At 43.3% G+C, this 20,999-nt stretch overlaps 1 protein-coding gene across 26 annotated transcripts in view; it reads right to left on the bottom strand.

Annotated features, from left to right (window-relative positions):
* Nucleotides 1-20,999, bottom strand: part of MYCBP2 (MYC binding protein 2) — a 418,792-nt gene that overhangs the window by 248,266 nt on the left and 149,527 nt on the right. For all 26 annotated transcript variants that reach the window (XM_043534235.1, XM_043534264.1, XM_043534248.1 and 23 more), the window contains 3 exons: nt 9,169-9,294; nt 8,951-9,078; nt 667-758 (listed from right to left, as the gene is read on the bottom strand). In XM_043534235.1, coding sequence (XP_043390170.1) covers nt 667-758; nt 8,951-9,078; nt 9,169-9,294 — 346 coding nt within the window. The remainder of the gene's footprint in view (nt 1-666; nt 759-8,950; nt 9,079-9,168; nt 9,295-20,999) is intronic.

Raw genomic sequence — 20,999 nt, forward strand, 5'->3', positions numbered from 1 at the left:
CACTCAAGAATCCAGACTTCAAGGTACAGATGTGCTTTTTGAAAGGTGAGTTGAGTTGAGTATCGTTACAGAAATGTGTCATTCCTAGTTCCTCAGCATGTGTGTAAATTCATCCCGTCTCCCCCGTTAAAAAGTCTCCGAATTCCATACATATTGATATTTCAGTGAAGAATGCTTCTTTTTCCCCCACTCCCAAAATGGATCAAAGCACAACACAGTGTCCTTTCCTTTGGTAATCACAATATTAGTCAATTCTGAGAAATATATCAATACATTCCACATTTGGACCTTCTAGCATATATGTAGAAAAGTGCCCTTCTGCTACAGCTCTCTCAAAGCTATTCTTTATCCTTTAATCAAATAGATACAAAATTTAATGTCTACATTTCCACCGAAAAATAAAAGTAAATGTGTTGGGCTGGGACGGAGAAGGCTTTCACTTTTCCATTTTATATCTCAGTCTCCCTACAATATCTGAACTGGTTTTTTGTTTGCTCTTTTCACTCTGTTTCTTTTTGTTGAAGATAATAAATGCAGCACAACATGTTAGAGAGTCTAACAACACAGATTACTTAGCATACCTTCAAAATATGTTTAAGATGCATACCAAAACAAAACCAACAAGACAGTAAGCCTCTTTTAGAGGAAGTAAATAAAATGATTTACCTAGCAGCACAATCATATGCCAAGACATCAGTTTCGGCAAGAAGGTCCCCATCGGTCTCATGATCTCCCCCATCTGGACCCAATTCAAACAACTGCAAAAATAAAATATTTCTCCATCTTTACAAATTTCATTCTATCATTCTCATTTGCTTGTCATTCTTTCTTGCCTCTCTCTATAGGAACACTATTGAACAGTGTACTACCATTAGTAAATATAAACAAGAATAGATATTTATTTTACAGTAACTGTAGTACTCTGAGTATGTCTGTGTGGATCCCACTCTAGGTGACTGGCAATCAGTTTCTCATCTAGAAAGTGGTATTGAGGAGTCTTATCAGCTAATAACTAATGACTGTAACACTGCCTTTCCAACCCTTGCTGTCAAATCAAGGGCATGGAGAAAATTACTCCAAAGCAGCTGCTTTGCGAATCTCAGGTATGGGGATATTTCTAAAACATGCTCAAGAGGCAGCCTGAGCTCTCACTGAACAAACCTTAATGTTTGTTGGAAGGGATACACCATCCATGTGACAGATTCATATACACTGGGAAATGCATTTAGTTATTCTTTGAAAGCAGATGGCTTAACTCTTTAGCAGTGCTACTTAGACCAGCAAAAAGATGAGAGGCCATGTAAAGGACTCTGTTTTAGTGACTATAACAAGGACCTAGCAACATCTAAAGTATGGCCTTTTTTCCTCTCCTGGACAAAAATGGGATTTTTAGAAAGAAATCTTTAGATTAATTGCTTGGTTTAAGTTGAAATGTGAAACAACTTTGGGAATAAACTTAGAATGAGGTCTCAACACCACCTTTTTGATGTGATTAGCCATGAAGGCTTGGAGTTCACTGACACATCTGGCAGATGTAATACCCACCAAAAAGGCTATTTTGAGAGTAAAGTGGTTAAGAGAACATTCAGAGAGGGGGTTCAAATTCAGACGCTTGAGACCTGCGAGTACAATGTTGAGACCCCAAGAGGGAGGGGGCTCCCTAACTGGTGGGGTAACTGTGATTCAACCCTTCTAAAAATCTAGAAACAGAAAGATGGGAGAATACAGAGCATGACTGAACCAGAATGTGGCATACTGAGATTGCTGCAAGGTGAACTTTGATTGAACTAATGAAGAGTCCAGACAGTTTCAGTTGCAGAAGGCAGTCAAGGATCTTGGGGGAAGGGGCCTTCAAAGGGTCATTGTCATCCTGGGCTGTCCAGATAGTTCTCCTCCAAGTGAAAAAAGTTTTGCTAAGAGGATTTCTTATACCTGTAATGAACAGTCTCTTGTTAGTAATAGCCCTTCACCAGCCAACATCCAAGCTATTAGGTGTAGTGATGTACATCCACACCCAATCTGTCCACAGCTCTGTGATGTTATGTTTGGACAGTCCTAAAGTGATACAAGGGCAGAGAGCGGACATCTGGAGAAAATCTGTTAGCCAGAATTGTCTCTGCCAATGAGCAGCTATCAGGATCAGTATAGCTGCATCCTGATTTTCCCTATAACCCAGGGTGCCAAGGGAATCGACAGAAATGTATATAAGACCTCAACAGCACGGTATGAGAAACGCATCTTGAATAGATCTTAGGCTCAGGCACCCACAGAGCCACAGGCAAAACTCTGCATTCTCTTTGATGGCAAATAATTCTGTGATATTCTCCACTGCTGAAACATCAGTGAGAGGACGTAGCTCTTCAGAGATCATTTATGATCGGTGACACACTGACTGATGAGAAAGACTGCTAACTTGTTGGTCCCTGGAAGACCACCAATTGGGGTTATCCCATTAAAGTGACACCATGTTCATTTTCTGGTTGCCTTGTAGTGATGAATGGGCAGCCCCTCTACCTGTTTACATAATACATTGCAGATGTGTTGTATATAAGGATCTGTGTGACAGAATACTTTAAAGCTAGAGGAATGCTTTGCAGGCCAACCTAATTGCCTTAAGTTCCAGGACGTTTATATGGAGTCTCACGTTCTTCTTGGACCATATGGATAGGTCAGTGGCCTGTTAAACCCCGCACTGTGAGTTCGATCCTTGAGGGGACCATTTAGGGATCTGGGGCAAAATTGGGGATTGGTCCTGCTTTGAGCAGGGGGCTGGACTAGATGACCTCCTGGTCCCTTCCAAACCTGAGATTCTATGATATTTTATGCATTTAAAAAGAGGTGTAGGGTGATCCCCCAACTTGTTCCTGGAGCAACTGTGACAGGCGTCTTTATAGATGGATGGGTAGAGAACAATCTGGAAATACATCCACCAGTTTAGGGATAAAAAGATATGAGCTGGGACTACAACATGTGCATGCACTTGATGTTTTTTAAGTTGATACACAAAGCTCAGACAGTCCCACAACAGATGTAAGAGATGTCTGAATAGTAGTGTCACCTAAGTTAAAATCGACACATTGGCTAAAAGTTTGAGACAGGTTTGCACTGGGTTTGATTGAATAGAATGGAATTTCTCTTACAGAAGATGTGCATTTGCCAATTTGGAAGTGATTAAAACTCCTATGAATTCTACTGTCTGCGATGGTCGGAGTGCCAATTTGTTGTAGTTTATCAGGCCCAGCTCTTTGACCAGATTGAGGATGGTGTTCAGGGCTGCGGTGATATCCTGTTGCTTTAGATCAGCCAATCATCTAGATATAACTAGACCCAAGACTTTGTCTTCTTAGATTCAGCTACTGCAGCTAGACATTTAATACTCTCTGCGCTGTGGCCAGATCAAGTGGCTGTACTTTGTATTGATAATGACTGGGCCCTACTGTGAATCACAGATACTTCCTATGGGTCAGATAGATTGAAATGTGGAAATATGCTTCTTGGAGGTTCAATGCTATGAACCAGTATTGTGCCAGTAGAGAAGGGATGATGAAAGGTAGCACTGCCATCCTGAATCTGAGACAGAATATATATTTGTTCAGTCTTCTGAGGTTGAAGATACGATGAAGACCCCCTTTCTTCTTCACAATAAGGAAATAAGGGTACGTGAATTCCATAGGTACCGCCTGAATGGCTCTTGGGCAAAGCAAGGAGGCCACTTCTTTCAGCTGACTCTTGTGGGAAGAGGTTCCTGAAGAGGTTGAGGTAGGGACTGGAACTGCATCACATACCCACGTAAGAGGACTTCTAGTATCCATTTGTTGGCTCAGGTGTGACTCTTGACCTTCGGGTCAAACCCGCTGTCTCAAAGATGTTGCGGGGTGGATGGTGACTATGGCAGAAGGTGACTTCCTTCAAAGCTCTGGGTTTCTTCCTCAGACAGCCCTCACCTCTATAACATGCTCTTGCTGAGAGTGGGAGGGTGCCCTCAGTCTGGGCCGATGTTGGTACCTGGAGGGCTTCCATCTTGAGGTCAGGGTAAAAAAGCCTAGGGATCCAAAAGTAGCCCTAGAATCTTCTAATAATTGTAAAGTCTCAAAAGTGAGGTTACTAAACAAGTCAGTTCCTTCAAAGAGTAAATCTTCTATGGTATGTGTACCTCTTCTGGGATTCCTGAAGCTCTCCTCACTCTACCAGCTATGGCCACGGACCCATCTGGAGTATCAGAAACATCCATAACTGCTCATATAGAGGTCTTTATCACTTTCCACCCTTCAGAGATTACAGTCTTTAATTCCTCTCTGGGCTCTGGAGGAAGCTTGTTTATGAAGGGAGATACTTTGTCCCGTGTCAAAAAATTATATTTAATGTACTACACTTAGTAATTCACTGTGTATAACAACGCTTAGCAACTTGCTGTGCGTAGTGGAGAAGCAAGCTTTCCTCCCAAAGACATCCAACTTCTGGGGGGTCTTTAGCTCTGGAAGTTGCCTCTGACGAGCCAAACTGTCAAGCTTTCTGCTGCACTGCAGAGACCGCCGGAGATCCAAGGACTGGATGTGTGCAGAACTGTAAAGCCTTTCTGTAACACTTAGTATCTCTTTCCCACTTGGTTGCTAGTTGGGAAAAAGGTAGCAGGAGCCCTCCAGCGAGCTTTAGCTGGCTCTAAAATGCCTTTATTTTTAAGCGTTGCTAACCCACCAAGAACAAAGGATACCAAATAATTTAGGGGCCATCTCCTTGATCATTGAGGTCTCAATCTCAATAGCATACACAATTTTTGAGAAAGCAACTCCTGAAAGACTCTGAAATCATCCAGGACTGGTAAAGGAACAGAAAAAACTATATCATTAGGAAGGATAATGATCTTTGGGAAAAGTTGAAGGTTACTGGTCTGGAGGCTGGGAACCTGACTCTTCATCCATCTGTTCTTCATCACTAAGCCAAAAAGTTTCTGAAGGAGGTCTTGAAACTGAGGCCACAGGAGAATAAAACAGGCTACATTTTCATGATTATCAGGAAGCAGACCCAATTCTGGAGGGTGGGCCCTGGAAAGCCCATTATGGCCCAAATGGGAAGTTGCATGGTTCGCTTTGACCAGGTTGGGCCACTGCCATCCACATGATGGATAAGATGGGGCTCTGAAATGAGTGTTCTAGTCTGGAACCATCTCCTGATCTTGGTGAGTGGGGAAGTGAAGATTGCTGGTTGGATAGGGGTGAGGGTGTTGATATGGTGCAATTAGGAGAGTGACCAGAGTAGAAGATCTCCTCTATTGGTGGTGGTGATCTCTGAGGTGACGTCAGTATGGGGAGCTGAGATCTTTAAATTGGTGCCAGATGATGTGCCCTCGGTAGAGAGGGTGATACTGGAGAGAAAGTAGCTTCCATCAGTAATAAATTATCAGGGAATATTAGTGCCTTAACTGCCAATGCCAGCTCTGATGTCAGTACTGAGATTTTCAGCACTGAGGCATCTATCCCAGTCCCAGGTTCTGGTGTAACCTTGAGGCCCTTTGATGCAGAGTCAGAGACTAAACAGTGTCACTTGCCCCTATAGTATGAAAGTTTATCAGGACGTAGCTCAGTAAAGGGCATTGTGCTCAGTAGAGCTAGAAGAAATATTTTTGAAAATTGTTTATTTGCTGGAAAATACAGCTTTTGTCAACTCTAAACTATTCAAGAATTTGACCCAAAATTGACCCAAATAGTTTTGGCCAATCTTTTATGGGGTGGTGGGAGGGGTAGATTCACAAGGGGACTTAAGCACTATTCACAAAATGGCTGGAGGAGGAGGAGCCTCCTTTATAACCTTTACCCCAATGATTAGGGAAGTCACCTAGATGGGGGGTTCAAGTCCCTGAACCCTGAAAGGCAAAGTGGGGGGACTTGAACCTGGGTCTTCCACATCCCAGGTGAGCGTTCCAATCCCGGGGCTAAAGGTTATAAGGAAGGCAAGCAGCAAAACCACCACCGCTACCTTCTCCTCCAGCCGTTTTGTGAATCTAGACATTGATTTTCTTTTGCCTTTATTTCAAAAATGCCCAGAAACTAAACATTTCATTTCAGCACAAATCAAATTTAGTTTTTTGTTGACTTAAATTTGCTGAAATTTTTCAGAATTTTTAGTTTCGGTTCAACCTGAACTACAATTCTTCCCCCTCACCCCCATATATGCCTGTGAACGAAAATAAAAAGATAAATAAAATCAGTTATTCACACAGCTCTAGTGCTCTTTTCTTGGGAAGAGAGCAAAATAAAATAAAATAAAATAAAATAAAAGAGCTGCTCTTAGGCCACAACTTTCCCTTTCTTTAGGGAAGGCCACTGCTGGGAACCCTGGTTAGTCCGGTGCTCTGATACCTTTCCACAGCATGGTTCCAGTCTTCAATGCCAGAGCAGCCATTAGTACTGAAGTGGTCCTTGGCTGCTGTTACTTATAGCTTGTAGGTGCTGGGTCAGTTTTTTTTTTTTTTTTTTTTTTTACCAGTACCAGTCTTGGGAGTCACACCCAAGCTGACAGACTGGGACACAGAGGTTGATGCCAGTTCTTCTGGATGTGAACTTCCTCCCAAACTGCTCCAGAAGATGTAATTTCAGCCAAGTATCGCTGAATTTTCATGAGCTTGAGGAGAATGATGGGCAGATGGAGCATCAGTCGGGCACATGGCTCTCACTGACAAAACAAACAATGGCTATGATCGTCTGTAAGGGATTGAAACAGTCACAAGACAAGCACAGGGTTTAAAGCACAAAGGTTTTGAATCCACCACTGAAGAGGTGTTGGCACAAAGCAAAAAGCTAATTGTTTTCCTCCTTCTTAAGGGGACTGAATTTAAGGAAAGGTTTTAAAAGAAAAAGAAATAAAGGGGGAACTTACAGGAAAATAAAGCTATAGGAAATGTGCTAGGAAGTAGCAGGCAGACAGAGTTTGGGCCCGCCTTACTGTCATGTACAGTAAGATGGAGCTGAGAGATGCTGGCAGGTGCTCTGCCCATTATGCTATCAGGTGAGGAGGCTCAGAAGCATGCAGGGCACAAGTGCAACCCAAAAAAACACTTGTTCAAAGATATCACATGAGGCATATGCACACCTGGAGAGTGATCCACAGAGACAAATGAAGAATCTTAGCTCTTACTGATCACTTGTAGTTCTGATTCTCTGCACCAATCCTAGTCATATGGCAATCCAATCTGTTTATATGAGCAAAGTTTCAGTTTTCCCCTCTAGAAATGTTATTGATGAACAGAGCCTGTAAATTTCCTTAAATAGAGCCTCTTAATAATCCCACTTGTTTGAAAGATGAAGAGATCTCAGGCAGCATAACTAAGTAACTGATGATATCTGAATGACATGCTGTGAACCAGAAAAAGCAGGCTTTAAGTAAATTAGATAACCTAACTTGTTCCTTTCCTTTCAACATCCTCTGAGGCATTTCTGAAATCCCTATGAACAGGAATTAATAATTCATCAATACAAAAATCTTTGAATGACAAAAAAATCATATTTATGGTAAGATTCGTTAACTCAGCAAAGTATGACCATCTTGAAATCTGGACTGTATGAAGTTACATTTGAGTAACTCAATGAAGACCTACAAAGTGGAAAAACATGGTTTGTGCCTTTTTGCTTTTGTATAATGGGTAAGTTCTTTTAAACAGTTTTTTTTTCCTGTTTGTTTTTTTCCTTAAAAGTATCAAGTCTTTTCTTCGTGATACATTAATTGAAATCAGTAATTTCAATACTGACACCAATGGGGCTACTCAGTGTGTAAAGATAGTCACAGGCATGTTTCTAGGATCAGGGCCTAAGATTGTCATCTCTTTCCGGCACAGATGGTATCATCTCTGTGTGTTTGCATAGGGCCAGATCAACTTGTAGGTCAATGAAAACATTTAGACGACAGTGAGTTCTTCTGTCATGACTAGGAAAGAAGACGGGACTTTTTGGAAGTTATCACATTATCTTTCTGGAAGCTTACTACTGCTGCTTTGATGGATGGATTCCAGAAAATTATGGAAAGCTTTTTGGAGAACCTATGTTGTCTCCATTTTCACATAATCAAAAAAATCAGGAAGAATTATCATTAGAAAAATCACTTGATTTTACTGCATAATTTAGCAAATGAATTGCAATTATTAAATGCTTTATTTTAACCGAGTGTTGCCCTCAATTGCCTTCTTTTGGAATAGCCTAGTACTCAACAGAATTTTGTTTATAGTTTTTAGCATGTTTTAGTTAGATGGCAACCTGTATAACCAAACCTATCATTTAGATTTTAAGCTTTGAGGCGCCTGATGGCAGTATTTTCAACAGCACTGCAGGGGGTTTTAGGGGGAAAAAACAATATAAGGGTCACCCATCCCCAGCTATAAGTATGACAGCATGCTCTTATTCAACATTAAAGTTTCTAGTAGCCCAAGCTGTAATGTCTAAGAAAAGAGTATCACCAAAATATCGCCTCTTCAAAAATACGATATGAATTTTGTATTGAATGATACAAAAGCACTTCAATGAACAACGTTTCTAATCACTTCATCCACCATCAATGAAAAGCTCCAAAAGTTAACAGAAATGCTACTTAGGAATTTAGGACAAGTGGTAAAGCATTTAATTTAAATTTGGTCAGGACTTTAGTGCCAATCAATACCCCAATACCCCTGTGAAAAAGTTGCACAGGATTTTAAAGATGAGTGGCAAAGCTCTCAGTTTTATATCTCCCCCATACTACCATCATCATTAGGCACTGAATCAATACTGCCTCAGTGAGGAGCCCGATTCATATTCTTCTGTGGGTTTTTTTGTTTGTTTGTTTTTTGATGGATAGCTTTTACAATTGTACAGCAAGGCTCCTTCCACCCCATTAGTAAAATCATTAAAAAACCTTATCAATTCTAAATTACATTTCTAAACCCATGATCTTAAAACAGTATGTTTTGAAAGAGATCGTCTCTTACCTTTATTTTAGCAGTGTATTCACCCCTACCTCCAAAAAGGCCAAGACCACCAAGTAAAATGTCAGTATCGGCATAGAAACGGATAGCTTCCACTGAATGGGCTGAATAACCCCAACCTCCTCCATGACCTACAAGGAACAAATAATTATAGGTCTGTATAGAACCAGATTTGTGGAATGAAAGTCTGTTTGTTGAGCAAGATTATACTGAGTACATACTTTCAAATCTGTTAACCACACTATAATCTTCTTTGGAATAAACTTTCATTACTGCTTGAGTCTCCTCCTCTGTATTTGCTACACCCATTTTTAAGTCCTGCATAGCAGCCAATGTATCAAGACAACCTGAAAGAAAATAAAAAGAAATATTCAATTTCTGTAACTGGAAACCACAGTTGGTGGAACTATGATGAAAAGCTGAATGCTCCTAAAGAAAAAAAGGTATCAGCAGCACCATCATCTTGCCCGTCACCCACATAAGCATACTGTAGCAGAAGAATAGAACTTTGCCTCCAATTATGCTTGAAGAAGTCACTGTGCTAAAATATACAGCCTTACCACCAAAGGCAACTCTTTTTACTAAGAATTTGCTCTCAATAAACTAAGAAATATTTGACTAAACCTGTTATGTGGCCAATGGCATAGGACCTCTCAACAACAGCCTTACATACACATTCCTCCTTTGGCATCAGGTATGCTTTATATACATAAGTAAAATGAAGAGTTAAAGCACAAGTTTCTCACCTGACTTTCAGTCTCTACATATTCTTATCAAATGGGTCAAGAATCAACAGTAAGATCAGGATGGAGAAATAACATGTAGAAAACTGAGATTAGCTGCAGGAACAGGCATCCTAGCTGAAGTTAAGTATAGCTCTATGCACTTCTTAATCCATTTGAGAGAGTCTCTGCTTAGAAATAGAGCTGGTCAGAATTTTTCTGGCAAAATTAAGTTTCATTAAGGAACATGCTGATGTGCTAAAGTGAAATATTCCAAGGTCAACAGCTCCATGGCTGGAGTCTTGTCTCTGGGGGCTGCTAAATCCCTTTCTCCATGGCAGACAGCCTCCCACCTCTCCAGGCGGGTGTCTCAGGCGTAAAATGTCCATTTTTGTCTATAATGCTTCAAGGTAGATGCCTTCATTGAGTGAAGGAGAATTATCAGCACTCTGTATGCATAAAAAAGAGTCTATACAGATTAGGAAATTATCCTCCCGTCAGATTTAGATTCTGCAACTGACCTCCATTTTATTGGAAAAGAGGAAGAAGGTGAGGAGTTTTCTTGGACAACTCTAGGAGTTCTAAATACTGTTGTTGATGTGGCCATGTGGCAAACTGTGAAAATATTTTCCCTATCTAACTGGTGCAATATAAAGGAGTTGTTTATTCTCTTGCCACAAAGAGTTCTATCTTTGCATGGCCAATCAGTGAAAGCTGTCACAAAGGAACAGAATGTATGTAGAAGTATGCATTCTTCAAATTTAGAGCTGCAAACCAGTCATCTTACACCAATGAAGGAATGGAGATCCCCTAAAGTGGTCATCCTGAACTTCAAGTTCTTGATTATCTTATTTGTTCCTCAGATATAGAATGATTCTCGGACTTCCTACTTTCTTGGGGATGAGAAAACAACAAGTGTAAAATTCCTGTTCTTGGTGTTCTAGCAGGACTTATTCTATGGTACCTTTGACAGGAGCAAGTCAAATTCTTCCAGGAGGACCTTCTCATAAGAAGCGTTCCTGCAGAGGAAGGGGAGGACAGTTGTGAGGAGGCCTGGTGCCAAACTGGATGGAAAGTGGGTCAAGGACAGTCTCCCAGATCCAGAAACTGGAAATAATCACACATCAGGTGGTGTAAAAGAAGGATAAATGAGGACTGAAAGGAGCGAACAGAATGGAATTAGATGGGGAAATAAATGTGTGTATCTATTGGGTGCACCATCAAATCCACTTCTTACAAACAGATGAAATGGTCTGGGTTGATGATCGTTGAGGATGCTGGCTCCTTTATTGCTGCTAAGGCCTCCTATGATAGGTGGGTCTTGAAAGAGACTGGAATCTTCTCTGTGAAGAGAATCACTGCCAAATTAAGACTGTCCCATCTGTAGAACATGAAGTTGGGTAAGGATGGTAGGTATTTCTAAAAAAGGTCAAGGGCTAAGAAAGACTACAAGATCTAGCAGTGACCCTAGTGGACTTCAATTTTCTCTAGCACCATGTTATCTGCGCCACTGAAGAGGTTGTGGTGTACAGATAAGGCCACAATGTTTCCCAGACCACAATAGGAATACCTTGCCTTTATAGCCTGGCAACTTCCCACTCTCATGTCAAAGTAGCCTGAAAAATAAAACCTGAATCGAAAGTCATCCAAGTCTTCTGCCTTCCCCATCTTTGGGTGCTGAATAAAGAGATCTGGGCCATTTTAATCCATCCTGGGCTACAGATACCACAAGGGAATTGGAGACAGGGGTTACCCCAAAAATGGAATTCCTCAAAGAGAACTGGGATACGTACAGTGTGTTCTACTACAGACCTGTGAGGTGGAAGCCGGTTTCAACCACAACTTATGGATAATGGGGATCGTGGTTTTTTTTCCCTTCAGCCTGGGTCTGTAAGATGCCAACAAGAGATCTGTTGGCTCCACTGTACAAGTACCTTTTTCCAGATTTAGGCTCTTTATGTGAAGATGGCAAACAGTTTGAAATCATCAGGTGATAACATGACAGTAAATCTTACGTTTTCATCAGGTGAGGTGATCTCTACATCATATCCATCAGCAGATTTGTCAGTGTCCTAAGGGACATCCTCTTCCAAAATATCCCATATCCTAGTCTTCCATTAGTCGATGTGTCAGGTCCCTGAAAGGGACAGCAAGCTGAACTGGTATAATTTGTAGGTATCAGAACAGTCAGTACTAGTGCCAACAGTTGTGGTGTCTTCACCAGTGCCAAAGAAGTGGAGACATCTCTTCTAGAGTGCGAGTCAGATGGTACCCAGGGTTTTAGCTTAGCTGCTTCAAAATGGGCCTAAATTCACCCTTGTATGAAAAGCCATGTAAGCAGCTATACAGGATCTTGAAGCATCTCCTTCCAAGAGACATCTGGGATAGGGTGAAAAATGGGCTGAAATGTACTGAGACACAGAGCATGGCATTGGGGACCCGTGAGCCTGCCTTAGAATGCACCAAGGCTGTTCCTTACTACTTCCATGAACTGGAATAATCTGGCCAGAGGGCTGGGAAATAGGCTGTGACTTCAAGAGAGAATACCAGGATCCCTGCCAGAAGTACTAAGACATGGAGACACAGTGTCCTGGATACTGGAAGAAGATCGAGATCCTCTGACATCAGTGCCAACTCATCCTACACAGATTGATTTGGCAGCAATGGCTCCCAAACTGGGATGCTTGGTGTAGAAAAGTGGGTATGTTCTTTTTTTCATATACAAGTTCTCTCATGCCAAAATGTTTCCTCTTCTCTTTATTTCTGGAAGAAGTTTTGTGGAAGCAGAAGTCAGTGCTAAGAAATAGGGTTGACACTGGCACAGAAGCAGATAGTGTACCTTTTCTGGGTGGTTCTGATACCAAGGCAGGAGCAGCTGCCAGAATAGCTGGTGCCATCAAGGTTGCCATCAGTGCGAGGTCATGGGGGCTTCTCTTGGGTATGGTGCTGCTGAAAGATGCTGACATGAGATAGTGCCTCTGGCAGTTGGTAATGAAAATAAACCCAGATCCTGCAGCCAACTCTGATACCTGCAAGTGTCTCATAGGCACAGAAGGCAAGGACCTCAGCAAAATATAGGGATATGCACAAGAGACTGTTCTGGGGGCAGGTATCTTGGCTTCAGGGCCTCAGAGAACTTACAGGCCTGTAGCCTCAAGTCCCTGCAGGTCTGAGGGGTGAATATCTTCGAAATGACACATTGGGCCAGAAAGTGAGACTCCTCCAAGCACACCAGATATGTGACATGTAAGTGTTACCATGGGGAAGAAAACCCAAATGCACAAATATGGAAGGGGGGATAATTGGCTTGGCAGCCGCACTGCTAAAAAGGATCTGGGAGATGTGATGGATCACAACTTCAGCATGAGTCAACAATGCAATGCTGTTGCAAAAAAAAGCAAATGCAATTTTGGGTTGCATTAACAGAGGCATAGCATGCAAGCCACAGAAGGTGATAGTACAGCTCTACTCAGTGCTGATTAGGCCACAGCTGGAGTAGTGTGTCCCATTTTGGTCACAGCTGTATAGAAAGGATGCAGAGAAATTGGAAAGGATCTAGAGGTGAGCAACAAAGATGATCAAAGGGATGGAATGCGAGCCATATGAGCAAAGGCTGAAGGAACCAGATATGGTTAGTTTGGAAAAGAGGAGATTAAGGCTGGACAGGTGTGCCCTGAGCCCCGCCAGAGGGCAGAAACCACAAGCTCCCCTCCCAGCCAGTCTGTTATGAGGAGAAGGGGGCGGGGACAGTGAGCCCCAGGAGCTGCACTTTTAACTGTAAAAGAGCTGTATGTGGCTCACAAGCTGCAGTTTGGCCACCCTGTCATACAGTCTGACCTGCATAACACAAGCCACAGAATTTCACCCAGTAATTCCAGCATCATGCCCATATCTTGTGGTTGAGTTAGAGAATATTTTTAGACAGACATCTGATCTTTATTTGAAAGTTTTAAGTGATAGAGAACAAAAAGATCCCTTGTTAAGTTGTTCAAATGGTTATCCTCATGGTTAAAAATGGTTATCCTCACTTCAGTTTCAGTTTGAATATGTCTAGCTGGACATTGTTATACCTTTTGTTCGCCAGATTACAGAGCCTTCTATTAAGTGGAAATTCTGTTTTACCTGTGAACTTTCATTCTAAGACCCTCCATATCAGACAGTTGTCAGTCAGCATGCCCTATCTCATACAACTGATGTACAGAACACACACACAGTTCGCATTTGTGTATATATAAAAAAACAGAGCTCTCTCTTCCTCTGGAATCTGCTACAACATCCTACTGAGGGTAACCTTTTATGCTTGGGTCTTAAAGGTACTTCTGAAGAGCCATTTGCCGGGGGAGGCGGGGGTTCCTGTCTTTGGGAGGTTGCAACAAACATTTATTCTGTTTTTTGAACAATCTACAAAATACATTTCCAAGACCATTTTGCATTTGCTACTCTAACCGTTAAAGCAGTTAACCCACAGCCTAAGCCCTGATAGCATAGGCAGGAAGACTGAAAAGGGGGACAAACCCATTTGATTTGATTACCATTAATGTTTGGCAAAAGGGCTACAAATGTAGGAAAAAAAGGAATCAAACCCAAAAACTTGGAAAGCCACCAGACTAAGTACTGGTTTCTTAAATTGAGGTCTTCTATCCATAACTCTGTCTCCATAATAGTACTAAGACATAAAAGATAAATAAATAAGTGTTTTCCAACAGCCTGAAGGCTATAACTGAAGGGAAGGTTACTCACCCTGTGTAGTATATGCAGTTCGAGATTTGTGTGCCCATGGGTGCTCAACTTCAGATGTGCTTACACCCAATGTACCTTTGATCAAAATTTTTTGGTAGCAGTCCTCAGTTGACCTGCACATGCACCCTACGCTTCCTTGTACCCTGCACTGACGCTACAAAGGCCTGTGCAGTCAAATTGCCCTCAGTTCCTTCTCCACTGCAAAGTCCCCAAAGGAAACTATGAAGAAGAGGACAAGGAAGAACTGTAGTGGAGCATTCATGGTGAGACACATCACAAAGAATCCCGGTTACTGCAAAGGGTGAATAACCTCTCCCTATTTGAGTAGTGTCCCCATAGGTGCTTCATTTCAGGTGATTACCACGCAGCATTCACAACAGTAGGAGGGGGCTTTGGAATCACGTCCAAGACTGACAACAAGGCTGTATTTCAAAGGCAGCATCTGATCTTGAAGACTAGACTATCGCACAATTTCTAGAAAAGGTATGTACTGACATCCAAGTTACAGCCTTGCAAATGTCCAGAACCGGAACGTGTTTGAGCAGCACCACAGAGGTAGAGCGAGACCACCTGGAATGGGCTAACATCTTAAGAGGCTGAATTTCAGCAGATTTGTAGCACTATATAATACAGTTAGAAATTCACCTGGAGAATCTTTGGGTGGAAACTGCTGAACCTTTACACCTACCCACAATGGATACACACAGACTGGGTGAGCTTCTAAATTACTTTGTTCTGCCCAGATAAAAGGCTGATGCCTTCCTAACATCCAAGGTGGGAAATGGACTGATGACGTTTTGGGGAAAATATCAGAAGATGGATGACTGGGTTAATATGAAACTCAGACAACAACTCAAGTTAAAGTTTTGAATGTGGACATAAAGAAACTGTGTCCTTGAAAAATACTGGAAATGGGGGTCCACCATTAGATCTCTTATTTCTTCAACCCTTTGAGCAGAGGTAATAGACAACAAGGCAGCTTTCATAGATAAATTAATGAGGGAAGAGGAAACAATTAGCTCAAAGAGAGGATTCATAAGGCATTTAAATACTTGATTTAAATCCCAAATTGGCAGTGGGTTCCTTAACCTTGAGGGGGAAAATTACCTAATCTTCTGAGCAACCTCAGTTGTGGGATAAGCAAAAAACTGAATCCCTCAATCGAGCAACAAAAAGCTGTTATGGCTGTCAGGTATACCCTGATGGAACCTGAATAATCTGGTCTTTAACTCTAGAAAGTCGTCCAAAACAGTCGAGAGGACGAGTGAGCAGGTGGAGAACATCTCTGATCACACCTAATGCTGTATCTTTCCCAGTCATGAAGGTAAGTGAATCTTGTGGACTCCTTTCTACTGTTCATTAATACCTGTTGTACCACCTCAAAACAGGAAGTCTCTAGGCCTGTAGTCCATCGAGGAGCCAAACTCTGAGACGAATAATCCTCAGGTTGGGGTGAAACATTCATCCAGCATCTTGAGAAAGGAGATGAAGAATGGATGGAAGAGTGACTGCGTGACAAACAGCTGGGTGAATTATAAGGTAAGGATACCAGATCTGTCTGGGCCATTTTAACCTTGCCATGCTTGATTTTGTTTATCACCCTCGGAATCAGGGGTGGTGGAGGAAATGCATACAGAAGGCGTCACGTTCATGGAACAAAAAAGGTGTCTCCCAACAAGTGAGGGCCTGATCACCCTCTCCTGCCCTGCAACAAAATCATTTGCATTTCTTGTAACAGTGGCAAAGAGGTCTATGTCCAGAACTCCCCAACTCAGAAATATTTGATTGAGCATTCAAGAGTCCAACTCCCATTCAGTCCTGGGAGAGGTGTCTGCTGAGGTAATAGGCCATCGTATTTCGTACCTGGGAAATAAGCAGAAGTAGTTACTCACCTTATGCACCTTTGAGACATGTCCTCCTATGGGTGCTCCACTGTAGGTGTGTTTGCGTCCCTGTACTGATCAAAGAACTTCATTAGCAGTTTCCGTTAAGCCTACATATTCACTGTCTCTCCTCGTGCCCCACCACAAGGGTAGTTACCGTGCACAGGCTAACTCCACTCACTTCCTTCTCTACCACAGAGTCATTGCCAAGAACTCCAAAACAGAGGGGAGGAGGGTGGATTGTGGAGCAGCCAGAGACACACACATCTTGAAGAACCATCGTTACTGCAGAAGGTGAGTAACGTCTTCAAGTAGTGTCTCTATAGGTGCTCCACTGTACGTGACTCCCGAGCAGTATCCCCTCTGGACGGCAGGGACTTCAGAGTCAGGTCAGTTACAGATGACAGCACTGTGGAGCCAAAGATGGCAGCAGAAGCAGAGAACTTCCAGTGATCACATAATGTTCGATGAAGGTGTGGACTCATGCCGCCGCTCTACAGATCTCTGAGACAGGGACATTCCTGAAGAAGGCAACGGATGAGGAAATTGACCTTGTGGAGCATGTATGAACGGTATCTGGAGGGGTCATACTGCAAACTTGGTAACATTGTCTAATATAGTTCGGAAAGCCTTTGGGCTGATATTGCCCAGCCCATAATGGACAGGAAAAGTCTGGGGGACTTCCTGAAGGCCTTCATCTTGCCCAGGTAGAAAGGCAGGGCTCTTCTGACATTTAGAGTATGTAATATAGCCTCTCTGTTGTCTCGGTGAGGCTTGAGATAGAAGGTGAATCAATTGGTTCAATTTAAGGCCATCATCCAAAAAAGGCAGCTGGCAGCAAAGACAATGCTATGGTTTGCCCTTGACCGATACTGCAGCCAGATCCATCTCAATGGCAGTAGTGATGTGACATGCCTATCAACTCCACCTGTTGGGTTTCCCAAAGGAGGTGCAATCATCCAAGATCTTCCCTTTGAGGGCACTGAGCTCTTTGCAGAGAAACTGTTCACGATGTGACTTGGGCAGCTGCTCAGTAAAACTGTTCAGTTTCAAATAATTCTCATAATCATATTTTGCCATAAGCGCTTGGTAGCTGGTGATCTGAAACTGAAGCATGGCCGAGGAGTACATCTTCCTCCCAAATAAGTCCAAACGGTAGTCCCTATAGTAGGGAGTGGACCTCATGTGATGTTGACAGCCATGAGAATTGACAGCATCCACTAGAATAGAGTTGGATGGACGATGGGAGAAGAGGAACTCTGTTTCTCTCGCAAGGACATAGTATTTTTTGTCTTCTTGTTTGCAAGTCTGCGCAGCCGACGCTGGAGTCTGACATATGGTTCTTGCAGGGTCGAGAAGGGCCTCATTGATAGGGAGGGACAATTTTGAAGAGGAAGATGAATGAAGGATGTCCAGGAGCTTGTGGTGCATATCCTTGACTTCCTCCAAAGTCCTGGACACCGTGGCTAAGAAAGTGTGTCTCAGCGGCTCACACCTGGGACTAGAATCCCAAGATGCATGGGGGATGGTATGCAGCCCAGGGGTCCCAGTATGGACACTTGGGTGGTGGTGCCTATGGATGGCCGTAAGAGGATGGCAGCAGTGGACCATCTGAAGATATGCCCAGGGGCCCTGCTGGTATCGGGCCCCGTAGAGGGTTTGGGGGGACTACAGAGATAGCCCCTCCTCTGGTTTGCTATCTGAGTCCACACTGGAAAGCAGGGGAACATGGCAAGGCAGTAGGGGAGATTACTGTGCTGGGTAGAGACTTGGTGCAGAAGTCCCAGGGCTGAGGAGAAGAGACTCGGCATGTCAGTTACACGGGGATCCCTCGAGTGCCGGAATTCCAGCAGTGCCGACTGGCTCAGTGCCACAGTGGTGCTATGGGGGACAGAAATCTTGTTCACACTGGCCATTCAGGTACAGAATGAGGTGTCAGTACCAATGGGACATCGTGTACCAGTGGTGCCTTTGAGTGTTTGGTCCTGTCCTTCTCCTTAGGTGCCGTTGACTCTGTGCCCGTACCCACTGGGTCTGTGGGCACATCAACAGTGCCTGTCACGGTAGTCTTCCTTGAGCCATGGGTACCAGGCTTGGCCTGTCTTCGGTACCATGGTTACCAAGCACGTTGGTGATAATTTGCAGCGAGCTCGCAGCTCACTCTGGGGACTTCACGCTCTCTTTTTTAACTTACAAGAGAGGTTGGCGGAAGATTTCTTTACCCAAAAGCCCTTGGATGTTGAGGGATGTGGGGAAGACTCATGTCTCTGTGGAGACTCTTGGCACAGGTCCAGAGAAGGTTTGAGTGCTGCCTTCATGAATATAATCGTCGGCCTCAGTTCTCTGTCCTTGGGAGACCGAGGTCTAAGCTGCTGACAGAAAGGGCACCTTTGAGGAATGTGTCCTTCCCCGAGACAACAAATGCACTGTGAATGCGTTTCTGTGATAGGGATACCCTCACTGCAGGCGAGGCACTTCTTGACGCCCATAGAATTGAGCACAGGCCGCTGGGGAAGGAAGGATCCCCAGAAAGAAGGATGGAAATAAATAAATACATATATAATCCCTACGCGCTGACTAGCCTTGTGGCAGGACATGAGGAGAGAGCGCATGTGTGGGCATAACGGACAGTGCTACCGAAGTTCTCTGATCTGCAGCAGAAGGATGCAAGCATAATTACAGTGTAGTACCGATAGGGACACTACTCGAAGAAGAAGCAGAGTTTAGTACACAGTTGTCTAAGTAGCAGTTCCTGAGTTTTATTGCTTCAGCACAAAGAGAAGGCGATCTGGCCCCTCCCCATCAATTGATATAGAACATACAGGCTAATATTGTCTGTCAAGAGCCTTATAGACTTGTTTCTGACTAAAGTTAGGAAACAGACAGAGGCATTCCTGACTGCCTCAACTTGAGGTGGTTGATGTGCAACAGTGCCTCTTGGGTTGACCATTTGGCCTGAGTGGTAAAGGCCCTAGATGTGCTTCACAGTCTATCAGTGATGCTTCTGTCATTATGGTGATGGAAGGAGGAGTTTGAATGAAAGAACTCCTGCACAAAACCTGACTGGGACTTGCCACAAATTGAGTTGTGGAAACAATTCTGAGTCAGCCCTGGACATATCAAAGTTGTAGCCTACCACGAAGCATCAAACAGGTACATGCTGCCATGTGTCCGAGCAATTGCAGACAATTTCTTTGTGATGTGTATCGGTTGGTTTAAATCTTTGAGATTTGACCTATTAACACCAGGAATCTGACTGTAGAAAGGTAAGGCCTGGATGATACTGCGTCTAAGGAGGCCCCTATTTGTTGAACTGCAGTCCAAGTAGATTTCTCAACATTGAGCTACAACCCTAGCTTGTGGAACAGAGACCACTCTTTGTGATAAGAATGGCAAACCTGATTGTAAGATTGGCCCTTGTATAGCCAGTCATCAAGATATGGAAATAGCTTATTTCCAATGCCTGGGTATAATTCTGTGACCATTGCTAACACCTTCGAAAACATCCTTGGGCCAGAAATGAGGCTGAATGGGAGCACTCAGTACTATCAGTGATCCTGACCTATCAGAAACCAAAGAAATTGCTTGCAAAATGGATGAATCACATATGAAAACAGGTGTCCTGAAGTTCAGGAGCCGAAAACCAATCCCCCGGTTCCAAGGATGGGATTTTTGCTGCAACAGTCAACATCCTGAATTTTGGGGATTTCACAAAGTTGTTTAGGAGTCTTAAATCTAAAATTGATCTCCATCCTCCATTCTTTTTCAGGGCCAGGAAATCGTTGGAGTAGAAGCCCTTCCCACTGTGCTGAGCTGGAACATTTTTACAGCTCCTATGCAGAGACGGAAAACGACTTTCTGTCTTAAGAAAGACTCATGAGAGGGGTCCCTGAAGAGGCGTGGGTAAGAGGAAAAGGAGGTAAAAACAGATGGAATACCCCAATCTTGCAACTGCCATCTGTCTGATGTAATCAACTCCCATGCAAACTGAAAACGAGAGCGGTGGTTTCCAAAAAAGGAGGGAGGCGGCAGAATGATGCACTTGCAGCTCATTTCTATGGGATGTTTCAGGACCACGACCAACTTGTCATAATTGCTGTCTATATGTTGATGGGACTTAAGTGGTCGACACTGAAGAAACAGACAGTTTCTTTTTGAGTGCTTCATAAGGTCTCTGAAAAGTTGAAAATTATGTGGGGCAGGATCTCTGTGCCATCTGGGATCTACTAAACCTTATTTTGTACGCAAGTGTGTAAATCCCAAGAGATCTCAAGGTGGCTCTGGAATACTTTAGGGCAGGGGTTGGCAACCTTTGGCACGGGGCCCATCAAGGTAATCCACTGGCGGGCCACAATGATGTGCTGGTCGCCACTTCTCACAGATCCCATTGGCTGGGAACAGAGAACTGTGGCCACTAAGAGCTGCGTGGGGCCATGCCCGTGGACGGTCAACATAAACAAAATATCTCGTGGCCCGCTAGTGGATTACCCTGATGGGCCACGTGCCGAATGCTGCTGACCCCTGCTTTAGGGTATGCAAGTATTTGTCTTTGGATTCCACAAAAAGTTTGAAACCATTGAAGGGAAAGTCCTCAACAATGTTTTGGACCTCCCTTGGAAATTCCAAAAGCTGAAGCCAGGATGCTGTGCATATGACCACTGCTGCAGCATCCCAATGAGACCTGAGAAAACGTTCTGGCTAACAGTT

Source organism: Chelonia mydas, chromosome 1, assembly GCF_015237465.2.
Source record: "Chelonia mydas isolate rCheMyd1 chromosome 1, rCheMyd1.pri.v2, whole genome shotgun sequence".
Classification (NCBI taxonomy): Eukaryota; Metazoa; Chordata; order Testudines; family Cheloniidae; genus Chelonia; species Chelonia mydas.